The sequence below is a fragment of the Nerophis lumbriciformis genome, linkage group LG20, assembly GCF_033978685.3.
Source record: "Nerophis lumbriciformis linkage group LG20, RoL_Nlum_v2.1, whole genome shotgun sequence".
Taxonomy (NCBI): Eukaryota; Metazoa; Chordata; class Actinopteri; order Syngnathiformes; family Syngnathidae; genus Nerophis; species Nerophis lumbriciformis.
Window position 1 is genome coordinate 8,053,830 of NC_084567.2, and position 17,675 is coordinate 8,071,504.

A 17,675-nucleotide genomic window follows, 5' to 3' on the forward strand; every position below is an offset into this window, starting at 1 on the left:
CCTCAATTGAGCAAAATTGAATTCCGCATCTGTTTGATTCTTTGCTTCTTGTCTTGTTTAATAGATGTCATCAGTGTTTGAACCTGACAGATGTATGTTATATTGTCTTTCAATATGATCATTTGCGTTTGGAAAGGTTGTTAACTAAAATAGTATATACATTGAAAATATCAATTTTTCTTCCACTCGTCTCTATATTAATCATCCATCCATCCATCCCATCCATACATTTTCTACCGCTTGTCCCTTTCAGGGTCGCGGGGGGTCGCTGGAGCCTATATCAGCTGCATTCGAGCCAACACAGATAGACAGACAACATTCACACTCACATTCACACACTAGGGCCAATTTAGTGTTGCCAATCAACCTATCCCCAGGTGCATGTCTTTGGAGGTGAGAGGAAGCCGGAGTACCCGGAGGGAACCCACGAAGTCACGGGGAGAACATGCAAGCTCCACACAGAAAGATCCCGAGCGCAGGATCGAACCCAGTACCTCCGTATTGTGAGGCAGACGCACTAACCCCTGTTCCACGGTGCTGCTGTGAATGAGATTTCAGACACACACATTGAGATACAGATTCATATACCATGAATTGATTAACGTGGACTCCGACTTAAACAAGTTGAACAATTTATTGGGGTGTCACCATTTAGTGGTCAATTGTACGGAATATGTACTGTACTGTGCAATCTACTAATAAAAGTCTCAATCAATCAATCAATGCAGACACACACATTGAGATACAGACATACAAATGTGTACATCCATCCCTCCATCCATCCATTTTCTACCGCTTATTCCCTTCGGGGTTGCGGGGGGGGGGGGGGGGGGGGGGGTGCTGGAGCCTATCTCAGCTACATTAGTTTAATTAAATGAATACTTTTTTGTGACAAATTCCCTTTTTTCTGGCTTGAGCACCAACATCAAAAATGTCTCTATGAAGTATAATGGTCGATAATATGAGGTTATTATGAGATACTCTCAAAATCCGTTGTTTTTTTTAAAAGGCTTTATTTTGAAAAAAAATTGCTGTCCTGTGCGGAAAACGAAGATGCTGACGTCTGGCGCATGCGCAAACGTGTTGGCGACGAAGCGAAAAGACCAAGATGGCGGACTGAGTGCCTGTTCACAATCTTAAAGCCATGTAGATTTAGATATAGCATCAAATACCTCAAGATTCTTTTTTTTATAAAACCTGCGAAACGGAAGTTAGGTTTGGAGCGATGGAGTGTTATCTGAAGTGAAGATTAAAGACGTGATAGAAGATGGACGACTACTGCTATGCTAAGATGGCGACGTCCGCTAAAAGAGAACATGAAAGAGAATCAACTTCCAGCAAATCACCAACGGAGGAAATGATAAAAACTGAAGATGAAGGTGAGTGAGCTATCATAAACCCTGAAAAGAGCGTTGATGAGAAGTTAGCCGACATAGTTGAAGAATGTAAAGAAAGAGCCGCCATGATTGTTAGCTTGAAGAAGGCAGTGGAGTTCACATCAGAGGAGATGAAAGAATGCAAAAGTCAAATGAAGAAAGTGGAAGAGCAAAACAAGCGCTTGTGGAAGAAAATAATGATTTGAAAGAAGAGACTTTGGGGAAGAGTTAATCCTGGTTCATAGTCTGGCGTCACATAGGTTTATTGCAGTGCTCCTCCAAAACACCAGAGGGCAGTGTCTCCAGAAAGAGCAACCACAGCTGACATTCAATCAATCAATCAATGTTTACTTATATAGCCCTAAATCACGAGTGTCTCAACGGGCTGCACAAGCCACAACGACATCCTCGGCTCAGATCCCACATCAGGGCAAGGAAAAACTCAACCCAATGGGACAATGAGAAACCTTGGAGGGGACCGCAGACCCCCCACCCCTGGGTGACCGGTGCAATGGACGTCGAGTGGATCCAGCATAATATTGTGAGAGTCCAGTCCATAGTGGATCTAACATAATATTGTGAGAGTCCAGTCCATAGTGGATCTAACATAATATTGTGAGAGTCCAGTCCATAGTGGATCTAACATAATAGTGAGAGTCCAGTCCATAGTGGATCTAACATAATAGTGAGAGTCCAGTCCATAGTGGATCTAACATAATATTGTGAGAGTCCAGCCCGTAGTGGATCTAACATAATATTGTGAGGGTCCAGTCCATAGTGGATCTAACATAATAGTGAGAGTCCAGCACATAGTGGATCTAACATAAAAGTGTGAGAGTCCAGTCCAGAGTGGATCTAACATAATAGTGTGAGAGTCGAGTACATAGTGGATCTAACATAATAGTGAGAGTCCAGTCCATAGTGGATCTAACGTAATAGTGTGAGAGTCCAGTCCATAGTGGAGCTATTATAATAGTGAGAGTCCAGTCCATAGTGGATCTAACATAATATTATGAGAGTCCAGTCCATAGTGGATCTAACATAATAGTGAGAGTCCAGTCCATAGTGGATCCAACATAATAGTGAGAGTCCAGTCCATAGTGGATCTAACGTAATAGTGAGAGTCCAGTCCATAGTGGATCTAACATAATAGTGAGAGTCCAGTCCATAGTGGATCTAACATAATAGTGAGAGTCCAGTCCATAGTGAATCCAACATAATAGTGAGAGTCCAGTCCACAGTGGATCTAACATAATAGTGTGAGCGTCCAGTCCAGAGTGGATCTAACGTAATAGTGAGTGTCCAGTCCATAGTGGATCTAACGTAATAGTGTGAGAGTCCAGTCCATAGTGGATCTAACATAATAGTGAGAGTCCAGTCCATAGTGGATCTAACATAGTAGTGTGAGAGTCCAGTCCATAGTGGATCTAACATAATAGTGTGAGAGTCCAGTCCATAGTGAATCTAACATAGTAGTGAGAGTCCAGTCCATAGTGGATCTAACATAATAGTGTGAGAGTCCAGTCCATAGTGAATCTAACATAATAGTGAGAGTACAGTCCATAGTGGATCTAACATAATAGTGTGAGAGTCCAGTCCATAGTGGATCTAACATAATAGTGTGAGAGTCCAGTCCATAGTGGATCTAACATAATAGTGAGAGTACAGTCCATAGTGGATCTAACATAATAGTGTGAGAGTCCAGTCCATAGTGAATCTAACATAATAGTGAGAGTACAGTCCATAGTGGATCTAACATAATAGTATGAGAGTCTAGTCCATAGTGAATCTAAAATAATAGTGAGAGTATAGTCCATAGTGGATCTAACATAATAGTGTGAGAGTCCAGTCCGTAGTGGATCTAACGTAATAGTGAGAGTCCAGTCCATAGTTGATCCAACATAATATTGACGAGATATTTCCCTCCTTGTGAAGCGTGAGCATGCAATGACTGCAACATCCACTTCTTTGTTGGCGTTGGAACTAATCATTCAGAAACGTCAGTTTACTTTTAATGGACGTTTTTAAACCACAGGAAAAGATGGGCTGTGCAAACCCCTGAACAATAGGTGGCAGAGTTTGTGACATGGGACAATAGAGAGCTATCACGCGATTAAAAATAAACAGCACTATTATGTAAAATAACTATTGTAAGTTAACGACATGCTGGTATTATGGTGTGTGATCATGCGTTATTGATGTTCTCATGTTCGCGAGCATGCTGGCGTGTAAGAAAGAGGTTGACTGAGAATGAGGAAGTGTTTGCACGAGAAAGAATAAGTGAAGTGAAGTTAATTATATTTATATAGCGCTTTTTCTCTAGTGACTCAAAGCACTTTTACATAGTGAAAACCAATATCTAAATTACAATTAAACCAGTGTGGGTGGCACTGGGAGCAGGTGGGTAAAGTGTCTTGCCCAAGGACACAACAGCAGGGACTCGGATGGCGGAAGCGGGGATCAAACCTGGAATCCTCAAGTTGCTGGCACGGCCACTCTACCAACCGAGCTATACCGCCCACGTATACTGTATGTATAGCACGTAGCAATATGTGTCGGAATTGAACGTGTTGTTAGCACAAGACTGGCAATAAAAGTTAAAAAGAGCGGCATACTTTGTGTGATTACCTTTGGACGCAACAAGCGGAAAAACGATACAATCAGTTATTATGTAGCACACCGAGATATAAAGTACACAATATCAGTTTGCATGCAAGTGATCAACAATCTCTGTTGCTTTATTTCATACAACAATTTGTGCATTTCAAGCACGTCTGCTCTCCTGTGCTCAGGGACTCTCCCCGGCAAAAACTGACCAATCCCAGCTATGCGGTCTGCGTCGCTGCTTACGTGACGCTAGGATTATTGCAAGGTGCACATCAGGGTCTGTGGGAAGGAGCAAGGCTTACAAACCAGCCTGGTTTATGCCCTCGCCTCATGAAACTTGCGTGCAAACTGATACTCTGTACTTTAAGGGGAACCACACTTTTTGGGGGAATTTTGCCTATCGCTTACAATAATTATGATAGACAAAGAACACATGTCTTTTCTTAAATGTACTTTAAAGGTGATAAAAAATGCTTGGAAGCATCGTTGTAGCCTTCAAATCCCTCTAAAACAACTTCAAAACTCTCCAACGTTTTATATACACACTGCAAGTATATATATATATATATATATATATATATATATATATATATATATATATATATATATATATATATATATATATATATATATATATATGTCTTAATAAGGTTATCCAAAAAATAGTGCTCGATACCGTAGTAGAGCGCAATATATGTATGTGTAGGAAAAAAATCACAAGACTATTTCATCTCTACAGGCCTGTTTCATGAGGGGGGGTACCCTCAATCATCAGGAGATTTTAATGGGAGCATTCGCATACCATGGTTTATATAGGGCACAGAGTGGGTGGGTACAGGCTGGCCTAAGGGCGTGGTGATTGGCTCATGTGTTACCTAGGAGGTGTTTCCGTCTATGGCGGCATGTTGTTACAATTTCGCTGCGCTTGTTGAGGGATGACAGGTCTGGACGGTAAATAATAAACAGTTTCTCTTTCAAGCATAGGTTGCATCTTTTATTACCACTATTGTAAGGTGTGCTGGATGCAAGAATTTGCCATGTTATTGAATATTCAACATTATTGTCTTTGAGGTCCCAAATGTGTTTGCTGAGTTCTGTGGTATTTCGCAGGTTTTTGTTCCTGAAAGAAGCCTTGTGATTGTTCCATCTGGTTTTGAATTCTCCCTCGGTTAATCCTACATATGTGTCGGATGTGTTAATGTCCTTGCGTATTACCTTAGATTGGTAGACAACTGATGTTTGTAAGCACCCCCCGTTGAGAGGGCAATCAGGTTTCTTTCGACAGTTACATCCTTTGTTGGTTTTGGAGTCGCTCTGTCTGGGGGTCGACGGCTCATTTGCAATTGTTTTGTTGTGGTTTGAGATTATTTGTCGTATATTGTTCATGCAGCTGTAGCTCAATTTAATGTTGTTCTTGTTGAATACTTTTCTTAGGGTGTTGTCTTTGGGAAAGTGTTTGTCAATCAGATTGAGGAATTTGTGTCCAATGTTCGTTGAGACGTTTTTGCTGTATGGGGGGTTGTACCAGATGATGTCGTTTCGTTTTCTGTTCTTTTTTGGCTGGTTTCCTGGCGTGAGTTCATAGGTGAGGGTGAAATTGTATCCGCTTTCATCAAAAAGCTCTTGAGCTAAACCCCCTGGATGTCTTGGCTCACACCGCTTCTACCGTCCCTTATGCCACCGAAGATGATCAAGAGAAGAATATCGACCCTAGCTTCCCTGGCCTGCTGACATCAACTCCAAAACTGGACAGATCAGCTTTCAGGAAAAGAGAGCGGATGAGGGTGTGTCTACAGAATATATTAATTGATGAAAATTGGGCTGTCTGCACTTTCAAAGTGCATGTTGTTGCCAAATGTATTTCATATGCTGTAAACCTAGTTCATAGTTGTTAGTTTCCTTTAATGCCAAACAAACACATACCAATCGTTGGTTAGAAGGCGATTGCCGAATTCGTCCTCGCTTTCTCCCGTGTCGCTGGCTGTCGTGTCGTTTTCGTCGGTTTCGCTTGCATACGGTTCAAACCGATATGGCTCAATAGCTTCAGTTTCTTCTTCAATTTCGTTTTCGCTACCTGCCTCCACACTACAACCATCCGTTTCAATACATGCGTAATCTGTTGAATCGCTTAAGCCGCTGAAATCCGAGCTAATGTCGCTATAGCTTGCTGTTCTATGCGCCATGTTTGTTTGTGTTGGCATCACTGTGTGACGTCACAGGAAAATGGACGGGTGTATATAACGATGGTTAAAGTCAGGCACTTTGAAGCTTTTTTTAGGGATATTGCGTGATGGGTAAAATTTTGAAAAAAACTTCGAAAAATAAAATAAGCCACTGGGAACTGATTTTTAATGGTTTTAACCCTTCTGAAGTTGTGATAATGTTCCCCTTTAACCAAAAATCACTCTGCTGAGGAGGAGAAAAAGAAAACTAAATATCAACAAGGGAATTCAGGATCAAGATATTCAAACAAGAGACAAGGCAAGGCTTGGACAGGAATCTAGAGAGGCACGAACAAACGAGACAATCTGGCACAGAACAAAGGGAGGCGTGGGCTTATAAGACACATGAGGGTAATGGGGAACAGGTGGAAACAATCAGGGATCAGGGATGACGTCAGACTGATGACACAAAAGGAAGGGCAAGTGACCTGAAACGAGAGGAGAGTTACTTTTCAAACTAAAACATGCAATTCACAAGACAGAAAAAAACAAGACAAGACATCCCTCACCGCGGTGTGACAATATGTTTTGCGAACGTGAGAGCTCCGAACATCAATAACACATGAACATAAACATTACCACGTGCGGGTCTTTACAATAATTATTTAACAATTTTGTTTATTTTAATTTACAAAGCTCTTTCTCGTCCAATGTTTCAAACGGCCTAACAACGTTGCAAAGTCGCTAGTTCCCTGCTGCAATTTGTTCTGGAGTTGCACAGCCACAGCCCTCCTTCGCAAAACGTCTTCTCGAAGCAATCAAAGTTACTGTTGTTTTAAAGGGGAACATTATCACAATTTCAGAAGGGTTAAAACCATTAAAAATCAGTTCCCAGTGGCTTATTTTATTTTTCCAAGTTTTTTTCAAAATTTTACCCATCACACAATATCCCTAAAAAAAGCTTCAAAGTGCCTGATTTTAACCATCGTTATATACACCCGTCCATTTTCCTGTGACGTCACACAGTGAAGCCAACACAAACAAACATGGCGGATAGAACAGCAAGCTATAGCGACATTAGCTCGGATTCAGACTCGGATTTCAGCGGCTTAAGCGATTCAACAGATTACGCATGTATTGAAACGGATGGTTGTAGTGTGGAGGCAGGTAGCGAAAACGAAATTGAAGAAGAAACTGAAGCTATTGAGCCATATCGGTTTGAACCGTATGCAAGCGAAACCGACGAAAACGACACGACAGCCAGCGACACGGGAGAAAGCGAGGACGAATTCGGCGATCGCCTTCTAACCAACGATTGGTATGTGTTTGTTTGGCATTAAAGGAAACTAACAACTATGAACTAGGTTTACAGCATATGAAATACATTTGGCAACAACATGCACTTTGAGAGTGCAGACAGCCCAATTTTCATCAATTAATATATTCAGTAGACATACCCTCATCCGCGCTCTTTTCCTGAAAGCTGATCTGTCCAGTTTTGGAGTTGATGTCAGCAGGCCAGGGAAGCTAGGGTCGATATTCTTCTCTTGATCATCTTCGGTGGCATAAGGGACGGTTGCCATCCCTGTCGTAGCATAGCTTTTGTCGGTAAAGTGTGCGGAACAAACGACTGACCATTTCGTCGGCTTTCCCCACACCCTAGTATTTTGAACAAATTACGTCCAATTTCTTGCCACTTTCGCATCTTTGGGCCACTGGTGCAACTTGAATCCGTCCTTGTTCGTGTTGTTACACCCTCCGACAACACACCGAAGAAAGTGAGAAAATGGCGGATTGCTTCCCGAGAGTGAATAATAGAAAGGCGTTTAATTCGCCAAAATTCACCCATTTAGAGTTCGGAAATCGGTTAAAAAAATATATGGTCTTTTTTCTGCAACATCAAGGTATATATTGACGCTTACATAGGTCTGGTGATAATGTTCCCCTTTGAAAATAGATAGTTTCAGCTTGAACAATAGAGTCAGACTTTCAGACGCCTTTGTTTACAAGTTCACAACCACTAATACACACAGGAAGCACTCTCTCTCTCATGAGGATAGTCAACACAAGTCGGGGTTGCTCACACATGCAAATACTGCCCCTTCGGGTTTTGGGAGTTAATTCATTCTGGCAAGGCAGTAAATGAATGGCCATGAAACACTACACACACATACAGTACATAGAAGGAAGTCTGTAGCGAGTTCAAGGAGAAACATCTCATGGATCATGTCTGAGGTCAAGTGTGTTTGTGTTGTTTGTGTCCTGCAGACATCCAGAAACTGATTAGTCATCCAGAAGAACTTCTCCCTACATCAGGATGGAGCTCCACCTTGAAGCAGGAGACTCCACAACCACCCCACATTAAAAAGGAAGAGGAGGAACTCTGGATCACTCAGGAGAGAGAGTGTCTTCTAGGACCGCAGGAAGCTGATTACACCAAGTTTCCACTGACTGTTGTCTCTGTGAAGATTGAAGATGATGAAGAGAAACCACAAGTAGACAACCTCTTAGCTCCACTATCAGATAGTGAGGCTGAAGACGAGTTTGAAGTAACTTTGAGCAGCGATAAAGATTGTGAAGATGATATGAGGACTCACAACAAACACTCCGAATGCTCTAAAAATGGCAGAAGCAAAAATAGTTTGAGCTGCTCAGTTTGTGCTAAAAGTTTTACTAAAAAAAGCCTTTTGACTCAACACATGAGAACACACACTGGAGAAAAACCATTTAATTGTTCAGTTTGCGGTAAAAGCTTTACGAAAAAGAGCAGTTTGACCGAACACATGAGAAGACACACAGGAGAAAAAACATGTTGTTGTTCAGTTTGTTGTAAAAGCTTTTTTAAAAAAAGCAGTTTGAATGAACACATGAGAACACACACAGGAGAAAAACTATTTTGTTGTTCCGTTTGTAGTAGAAGATTTAACAAAAAGAGCAGTTTGACTCAACACATATTGACACACACCGGACAGAAAACGTTTATTTGTTTAGTCTGTGGTAAAAGCTTTTCTCAAAAAAGCAATTTGACTCAGCACATGAGAACACACACAGGAGAAAAAACATTTAATTGTTCAGTTTGTGGCAAAAACTTTTCTCAAAAGAGCACTTTAACGCACCACATGAGGACGCACACAGGCGAAAAAACATTTTTTTGTTCATTTTGTGGTAAAAGCTTTTTTTCCAGATCAGGTTTGACTCAACACATGAGAACACACACTGGACAAAAGCCATTTATTTGCTCCGTTTGCGGTAAGAGCTTTTCTCAAAAGATCAGACTGACTCAACACTCGAGAACACACACAGGGGAAAAACCATTTAACTGTTCAATTTGCGGTACACGTTTTTCTCAAAAGAGCAGTTTGATTCGTCACATGATAACGCACACGGGAGAAAAAACATTTAATTGCTCAATATGCGGTAAAAGCTTTTCTCAAAGGATCAGATTTGCTCAACACATGCGAACACACACAGGAGAAAAACAATTTCATTGTTCAGTTTGTGACAAAAGTTTTTTTTCCAGACAAGGTTTGACCAAACATAGAATGAAACATACTGGAGAAAAACCCTTTAGTTGTTCAGTCTGCGGCATAAGATTCCATCGTAATACAGATGCAGTAGAACACACAACAACACACACACGGGAGAATAACCAAGCAGGTGTTTAGTTTGTGGTATACATTATATTATGCTCATATCTGGTGACATCAACCCAAACTCAGAACCTCCTTAAAATAAGTTGATGGATCCTTTCACAAATGTCCAATGTCGTCATTGAAATTGGGATCATTTGGAGCAGCCCGGTGGGTTCTCTCCAGGTACCCAGGCTTCCCCCCACCTCCAAAGACATGCGCCTGGGGATAGGCTGATTGGCAACACTAAATTGTACTTAGTGTGTGAATGCTTGTTTTTTTTTTGTCCCTGCGATGACCTGGCTTTCCTCGTCCAGGGTGTACCCTGCCTTCCGCCCAAGTGCAGCTCAGCGAGGCCCGCATTTTAGCTGCTTGATACTTATGACTGATTACAAAACTTACAGGAGATCGTCAGGAAAGAAAACAAGATAGGAGTCGAATTGTCACATGCTCTTAATTAGGGATGTCCCGATCCGATATTTGGATCGGATCGGCTGCCGATATTTGCCAAAAATTGCGTATCGGCAAGGCATGGGAAAATGCCGATCCAGATTCAGTTTAAAAAAAAACTCAGATCCGTGTTTTCCAACGCACCTATTTAAATAATACATTCCACTTTTCTGCTGCTCCGTAATTTCCGTTCCGCATTTTCCAGCACACCTTCAACACATCCACACGTCTGTGAATTCTCACGCAGTTGCTTTTAGCTGCTGGCATTACACGACAGGCTCTTCTCACTCTTTCCTGTGTCTCCCTCTCACAGACAGCAAGTGCACCTTCTTACACACGTCACATACTGTCACGACATACGTCACATACTGTCACGTCATACGTCACATACGTATACGTCCTCCCCGAGTAGAGAGGTAGCAGCATGGCTAACGTTAGCTGTGATGCTAGCGCAGCCGTGCGAGCAACGCTCCTTCTAAGGTGCTCGCCTGTGCAATTGCGCACTGTTTAAGCGTCCTCTGCGCATAGCAAATCTATGCCACGCACAAAATCAAATAAAAAAATAAGCGCATAACAATTTTCGACACACGGACACGACAGAGAAAACAGTTTTCGTCATCATTATTCAAATATTGTGACGTCTGTCGAGACGCTTATCTCCATTCGGTGCCACACGTCCACACCATCAAAATGCTGAGGCAAAAATGTCCACATCAACACCGTATGAAAAAATTAGTGATTTTTTTAGTTGTGATTTCCTTCTCTGCATGAAAGTTTAAAAGTAGCATATATTAATGCAGTATGAAGAAGAATGTTTTAATGTAGACATGCAAGCCTTGAAAGAAAATTTTGAGAATCAAGACTACATTTCCTGCAAATGGGTGCATTTCTACCTTATATTTTAACTTTAGATTTATTCTCATATCAAACTATTTTGGCTGTCTTTTTGACACTTACATCAGGCGCCCCCCTCCACACCCTGGATTATAAATAATGTAAATAATCCAATGTGATTATCTTGTGGGATGACTGTATTATGATCATAGTATATATCTGATAGTATATATCTGTATCATGAATCAATTTAAGTGGACCCCGACTTAAACAAGTTGAAAAGCTTATTGGGGTGTTACCATTTAGTGGTCAATTGTACGGAATATGTACTTCACTGTGCAATCTACTAATAAAAGTCTCAATCAATCAATCAAAACACATAGAATCATCATACTGCTGTGATTATATGCATCAAGTGTTCATTCAAGGCTACGGCAAAATATCGAGATATATATTGTGTATCGCAATATGGCCTTAAAATATCGCAATATTAAAAAAAGGCCATATCGCCCAGCCCTAGTTCAATGATGCCATTTCTGTTTGTCATGTATAATTTTGTCTATTTTGTGTTTCTCCTTGAATAAACAAGTCAGTTTCTTGTTACCAACCATTGTGTATTATTCAAACTCCCCTAATTCAGCTGGCTAGTTGTTATCAAGAGTACTAAAACACTTTTCAACATGATTCTGACAACTAAGTAGGCTAAATAACTTTAAACTTTAATACATGCTCTGATAGGCCAGTATCGGTCAGTATCGGTATCGGATCGGAAATGCAAAAACAATATCGGTATCGGATCGGAAGTGCAAAAACCTGGATCGGGACATCCCTACTCTTAATATTCAATGTTTTATCGTGTTACAAATTGTGAGTTCAAATATTTTATTTCTTTATTTTTCACGTTTAATGTGTTTTTTTGCAATTTTAATTTTGACAGTACCACATAAGATGTGTTTTAATTGCTGATGCGGATTTATTGATTTTTAAATGTGCCAAAAAATAAGCCGTTTTGTACACTGTTGATGTGTTTCAATGACAGTAGTGCGTAAATGTGTTTCTGAATAGTATTTCCCCAGCAATGGTCATGTGGTGACATAAATGATGGTATTTTGAGAGGTAATCATTGAAGTCGGACATCACTGAAGGCCTAGGTGGGAAACGCACGTCCCGCCACTGGAGTGGAGTTATTTTTATAGTGCTTTATTTATTTTCCTATGATACAGTACTGAGTCTTTGATTTATTTTGGACACTTTTCCTTTTTGTCTATTATGTGTGCACTTTCATTTTTGATGTTGTTCTTGATTTATTACATCAATTGATTGACCACAGCTGGGAATATGTAAGTGCATCACTTCCTGTTGGAAATTGCACACTGACGAAGACCTTGTCGAAACCGGTCTGTGTTTTGTGGCGCCTGCGCAGTTTGTATTAAAATTATTAGAAGGACACGAGTGTTGCTGGCCTTGCTTTTTCTTTAAGTACACTTTTATGCCGTGCACCTCCTTATTTTTGTTTTAAGTTTTTTTGGAGAGTGCGTGTTTTTTTCCTATAATTTGTACATGCTGCATATTTTCATCTTCGCTCACATGTACAAATTGCAGACATGTGATTTTTTATTTTTTTTGTCACGTTGTGTCGTGTTCAGTTGATTTGTAAAGTGACAGTTGATTTGCAAAATGTGTGTGTGTGGAGGGAGATGTAGCCAGCGCTGCCTGCAGGAGCAAAAGTCACCGCCTCTGTCCATGGTGCTGAGGACAGAGCACCATCAGACGGGGGCGGGGCAATGCTGACGGCGAGACACAGCTGGCAGGTGATTAGATTTCACAGGTGGTGCGTGTTAATCTAATCATCTGTTGTCTTTAACAGTAAGCGGCCGAGAGCAGTAGGGGAGAGAGGATACGGACGTGACTGAAAAGTCACGTTCTATTAGGAGAAAAAACTTTAGTTGACAACATTATCATTAAAAACCTTGTTAAACCTGCATGCTTGACTCCGGTGCCGTGTCTGACAGTGGGACCGCTAGGAAGCGACTTCCACAGTGTGTAAAGCAGAACATGTGTTAGGACATTCGGACACTTGGGAGGTGATGTGTCAGTAAAAATAATTGTGCTGTGGGTGTCATTTTAGTTTGGAAAAATATATAATAGCACGGGGAGTCATACCAAAGACTATAAAAATGGGACCCATTACCTCCCTGCCTGACACTCAGCATCAAGGGTTGGAATTGGGGGGTTAAATCACCAAAAATGATTCCCGGGCGCGGCCACCGCTGCTGCTCACTGCTCCCCTCACCTTCCAGGGGGTGGAACAAGGGGAGGGGTCAAATGGAGAGAATAATTTCACCACACCTAGTGTGTGTGTGACAATCATTGGTACTTTAAGGAGGGTGAAGAGACACTTTTTGTTTTTATATACAGTATGTATACACTATATTGCCAAAAGTATTTGAAAGGGACAAGCGGTAGATAATGGATGGATGGATATGGCCACATGCCTTTACTCACATATGAACTTGAAGTGCCATCCCATGGAATTGTCCAAAATGTTTTGGTATCCTGAAGCATTCAAAGTTCCTTTCACTGGAACTAAGGGGCCAAGCCCAACTCCTGAAAAACCAACCCCACACCATAATTCCTCCTTCACCAAATTTCACACTCGGCACAATGCAGTCCGAAATGTAGCGTTCTCCTGGCAACCTCCAAACCCAGACTGGTCCATCAGATTGCCAGATGGAAAAGTGTGACTCATCAGTCCGGAGAAGGTGTCTCCACTGCTCTAGACTCCAGTGGCGACGTGCTTTACACCACAGCATCCCACGCTTTGCATTGGACTTGGTGATGTATGGCTTAGATTCAGCTGCTCGGCCATGAAAACCCATTCCATGAAGCTCTCTGCGTACTGTACATGGGCTAAGTGGAAGGTCACATGAAGTTTGGAGCTCTGTAGTAACTGACTGTGCAGAAAGTCTTTGCACTATGCTGACCCCTCTCTGTCAGTTTACCACTTGGTGGCTGACTTGCTGTTGTTCCCAAACTCTTCACTCTTCTTATAATAAAGTTGACTTTGGAATATTTAGGAGCGAGGAAATGTCACGACTGGATTTGTTGCACAGGTGGCATCCTATGACAGTTCCACGCTGGAAATCACTGAGAGCGGCCCATTCTTTCACAAATGTTTGTAGAAACAGTCTCCATGCCTAAGTGCTTGATTTTATACACCGGGCCAAGTGGGGGACGCTGGAGCCTATCTCAGCTACAATCGGGCGGAAGGCGGTGTACACCCTGGACAAGTCGCCACCTCATCACAGGGCCAAAACAGATAAACAGACAACATTCACACACTAGGGCCGATTTAGTGTTGCCAATCAACCTATCCCCAGGTGCATGTCTTTGGAGGTGGGAGGAAGCCGGAGTACCCGGAGGGAACCCACGCAGTCACTGGGCGAACATGCAAACTCCACACAGAAAGATCCCGAGGCCGGGATTTAACTCCCGACTACTCAGGACCTTCGTATTGTGAGGCAGATGCACTAACCCCTGCCACCGTGCTGCCTATATATATATATATATATATATATATATATATATATATATATATATATATATATATATATATATATATATATATATATATATATAATATATATATATATATATATACACACATATATATATACATATATATATATACACATATACATATATGTATGTGTGGGGAAAAAATCACAAGACTATTTCATCTCTACAGGCCTGTTTCATGAGGGGGGGGGGTACCCTCTGATGACTGAGGGTACCCCCCCTCATGAAACAGGCCTGTAGAGATGAAATAGTCTTGTGATTTTTTTCCCACACATACATATATTGTGCTCTACTACGGTATCGAGCACTATTTTTTGGATAACCTTATTAAGACATATACACATATACATATATATATATATATATATATATGTATACATATATATATACATATATGTATACATATACATATATATATGTAACAACATGGCACACAAACAACTATCTAACATGCAGTCAATATTACATAAAGATAATGTGTCATGAGACATGCAAAACTAAATTATACGAAAAGAGGATAAAAGTAAAGGATATTAAATGAGCTCAAATATACCTACAAATGAGGCATAATGATGCAATATGTACATACAGCTAGCCTAAATAGCATGTTAGCATTGATTAACTTCCAGTCATGAAGTGACCAAATATGCCTGATTAGCACTCCAACAAGTCAATAACATTAAAAAAAAAAAAAAAAAAAAAAAATGCACAGTATAAAACGTTTGGTGAACAAAATGAGACAAAGGAGTGGAAGATTGTACATGTAAACAAACTGTTGCGTCACAGTCCACACTATGGTGAGTTCAAGAACCGCCAGAATTAGTGGGACAAAACGATGTTCACCAAGTACTCTCACTAGTGAAGCAAACACACAAACATATTAAACAGTGGTCGTTCTAACAATTGGGAAGGTTTGTGTCATGTTTGTCCTCAAACAAAAAACATACTAAAACAAAAAATATATATATTTTTCCCCCATCTTTTTCCATCTTCAATCCTTTTTAAAAAATGCTCCAGGGAGCCACTAAAGTCTGTTATCACTATACAATAGTGATAACAGTTGAATTGAGTTGATGTATTTGACACCCTAATAAAGCATTGCAATTATGAAATGGGTTTAAAATGACGAAAACAATTGTTAGCTCTTTTGTATTTTTTTAACTGACATTCGGAAATTTAGGGGAAACTATAGCTGGGATTGTCACATGACAATCTCTCCAAAATGACTCAAGTTCAAAGCAAGATGTCCATTTTACGACATTTAATATATCTGTAAATGTAATTTATTTGCAGTTCATTGGAAACTTAGACACACTTTATTGATCCACAAGGGAAATTGTTCCACACAGTAGCTCAGTTACAAAGGATGGAAAGGGGAAGGATGGAAAGGATAATGCAGTTATAAAGTAGACAAAAAATTTACCATAGTAGCAATATCAAATATACCATATGTAATATTTACATATTTTGTATAAAATATATAATATATACTGATATAGTAGATTATTATATTATATTTTTATATGATATACACAATATATAACAAATCCCAATTACCATGTACAATATTACAGTATATGTAACATCTACAGCAAAAAAAGGGCAGCATAAAATAGAGCAGTGGTCCCCAACCACCGGCCGCACGAGAGAAAAAAAAAATACATTTTATTTATTTTTTTATTTATTAAATCAACATAAAAAACACAATATATACATTATATATCAATATAGATCAATACAGTCTGCAGGGATACAGTCCGTAAGCACACATGATTGTATTTCTTTATGACAAAAAATAAAATAAAATAAATAAAAAAAATACCATAAGGTTGGGGACCACTGAAATAGAGAGTAGATCCAGCAGAAAATATACACTCTAAACAAAGAGATGTAGCTAACATAGAATAAACAAAGAGAGGTAGCTAAAATACAATAGTAATTAACTTACAGTTTTACAACAACATTTTACAACAATGCATCAACACTTTTATGAAGACAACACATTATGCTAAGCTTAAATTGTTTATCTTTTTATTATTTTATTTTATGTAATTATTTATTAAATTCAAACTAAAAAATTAACTGCTGCTTTCAGAAGACACACTTTCCTAAAAAAGTATGTTCATTTCTGGCCAAATAAAAAAGAAACTATATTTACTATGTTTACTTTTTAGGCCAAAGCGAAAGTTGTTCAACAATATTATGTTTGTCAATTACTTATTATTATTATTATGATTATTATTATTATGATTATTATTATGATTATGATTATGATTATTATTATTATTATATCATTGTTATTATTAATATTGTTATTATTATTAGTAGTAGTTGTAAGGAAGGGATAGTAGTTCTTTTAGAGTTGGGACACGATGGACAGATTCCGGCCAGAGAATCCTTTAATCATCTTTATTGCTGAAAGATAGACGTGAATATGTGTGTTTTGTGTGTGTGTGTGTGTGTGTGTGTGTGTGTGTGTGTGTGTGTGTGTGTGTGTGTGTGTGTGTGTGTGTGTGTGTGTGTGTGTGTGTGTGGTCTAAACAAATAGAAAAAAGAGGAAAAATTACAATCCAATTATATACTCATTAATATGCAGCAATATACATGGATATGCATACATAATATAACATAATATAATATAAAGGTGTGCGGGTTAGTGCATCTGCCTCACAATACGAAGGTCCTGAGTAGTCTGGGGTTCAATCCCAGGCTCGGGATCTTTCTGTCGAGTTTGCATGTTCTCCCCGTGACTGCGTGGGTTCAAAGACATGTACCTGGGGATAGGTTGATTGGCAACACTAAAATGGTCCCTACTCCCTAGTGTGTGAATGTTGTCTGTCTATCTGTGTTGGCCCTGTGATGAGGTGGCGACTTGTCCAGGGTGTACCCCGCCTTCCGCCCGATCGTAGCTGAGATAGGCTCCAGCGCCCCCGAAGGGAATAAGCGGTAGGAAATGGATGGATGGATAAAGGTGTGCATAATAACAACATATATACTGCATTTAACTATGCATGAACTTCAAACAAGTGTCTAAGCTT

General features: G+C 40.0%; 1 protein-coding gene across 1 annotated transcript; it reads left to right on the plus strand.

Moving 5' to 3' along the window:
- Nucleotides 1–1,092: 1,092 nt before the first annotated feature.
- LOC133619864 (uncharacterized) lies at nucleotides 1,093–10,537 on the plus strand. The gene is made up of 2 exons (XM_061981137.2): nucleotides 1,093–1,379; nucleotides 8,414–10,537. The coding sequence occupies exons 1-2, from the start codon at nucleotides 1,268–1,270 to the stop codon at nucleotides 9,808–9,810; spliced, it is 1,509 nt and encodes a 502-aa protein (XP_061837121.1). The 5' UTR covers nucleotides 1,093–1,267; the 3' UTR covers nucleotides 9,811–10,537.
- The last annotated feature ends 7,138 nt before the right edge of the window (nucleotides 10,538–17,675 follow it).

Coding starts and splice junctions, on each gene's coding strand:
- LOC133619864 (XM_061981137.2), top strand. CDS start 1,268: ATGGACGACTACTGCTATGCTAAGATGGCGACGTCCGCTAAAAGAGAA. Junction 1,380..8,413: donor GATAAAAACTGAAGATGAAG/GTGAGTGAGCTA, acceptor TGTGTCCTGCAG/ACATCCAGAAACTGATTAGT.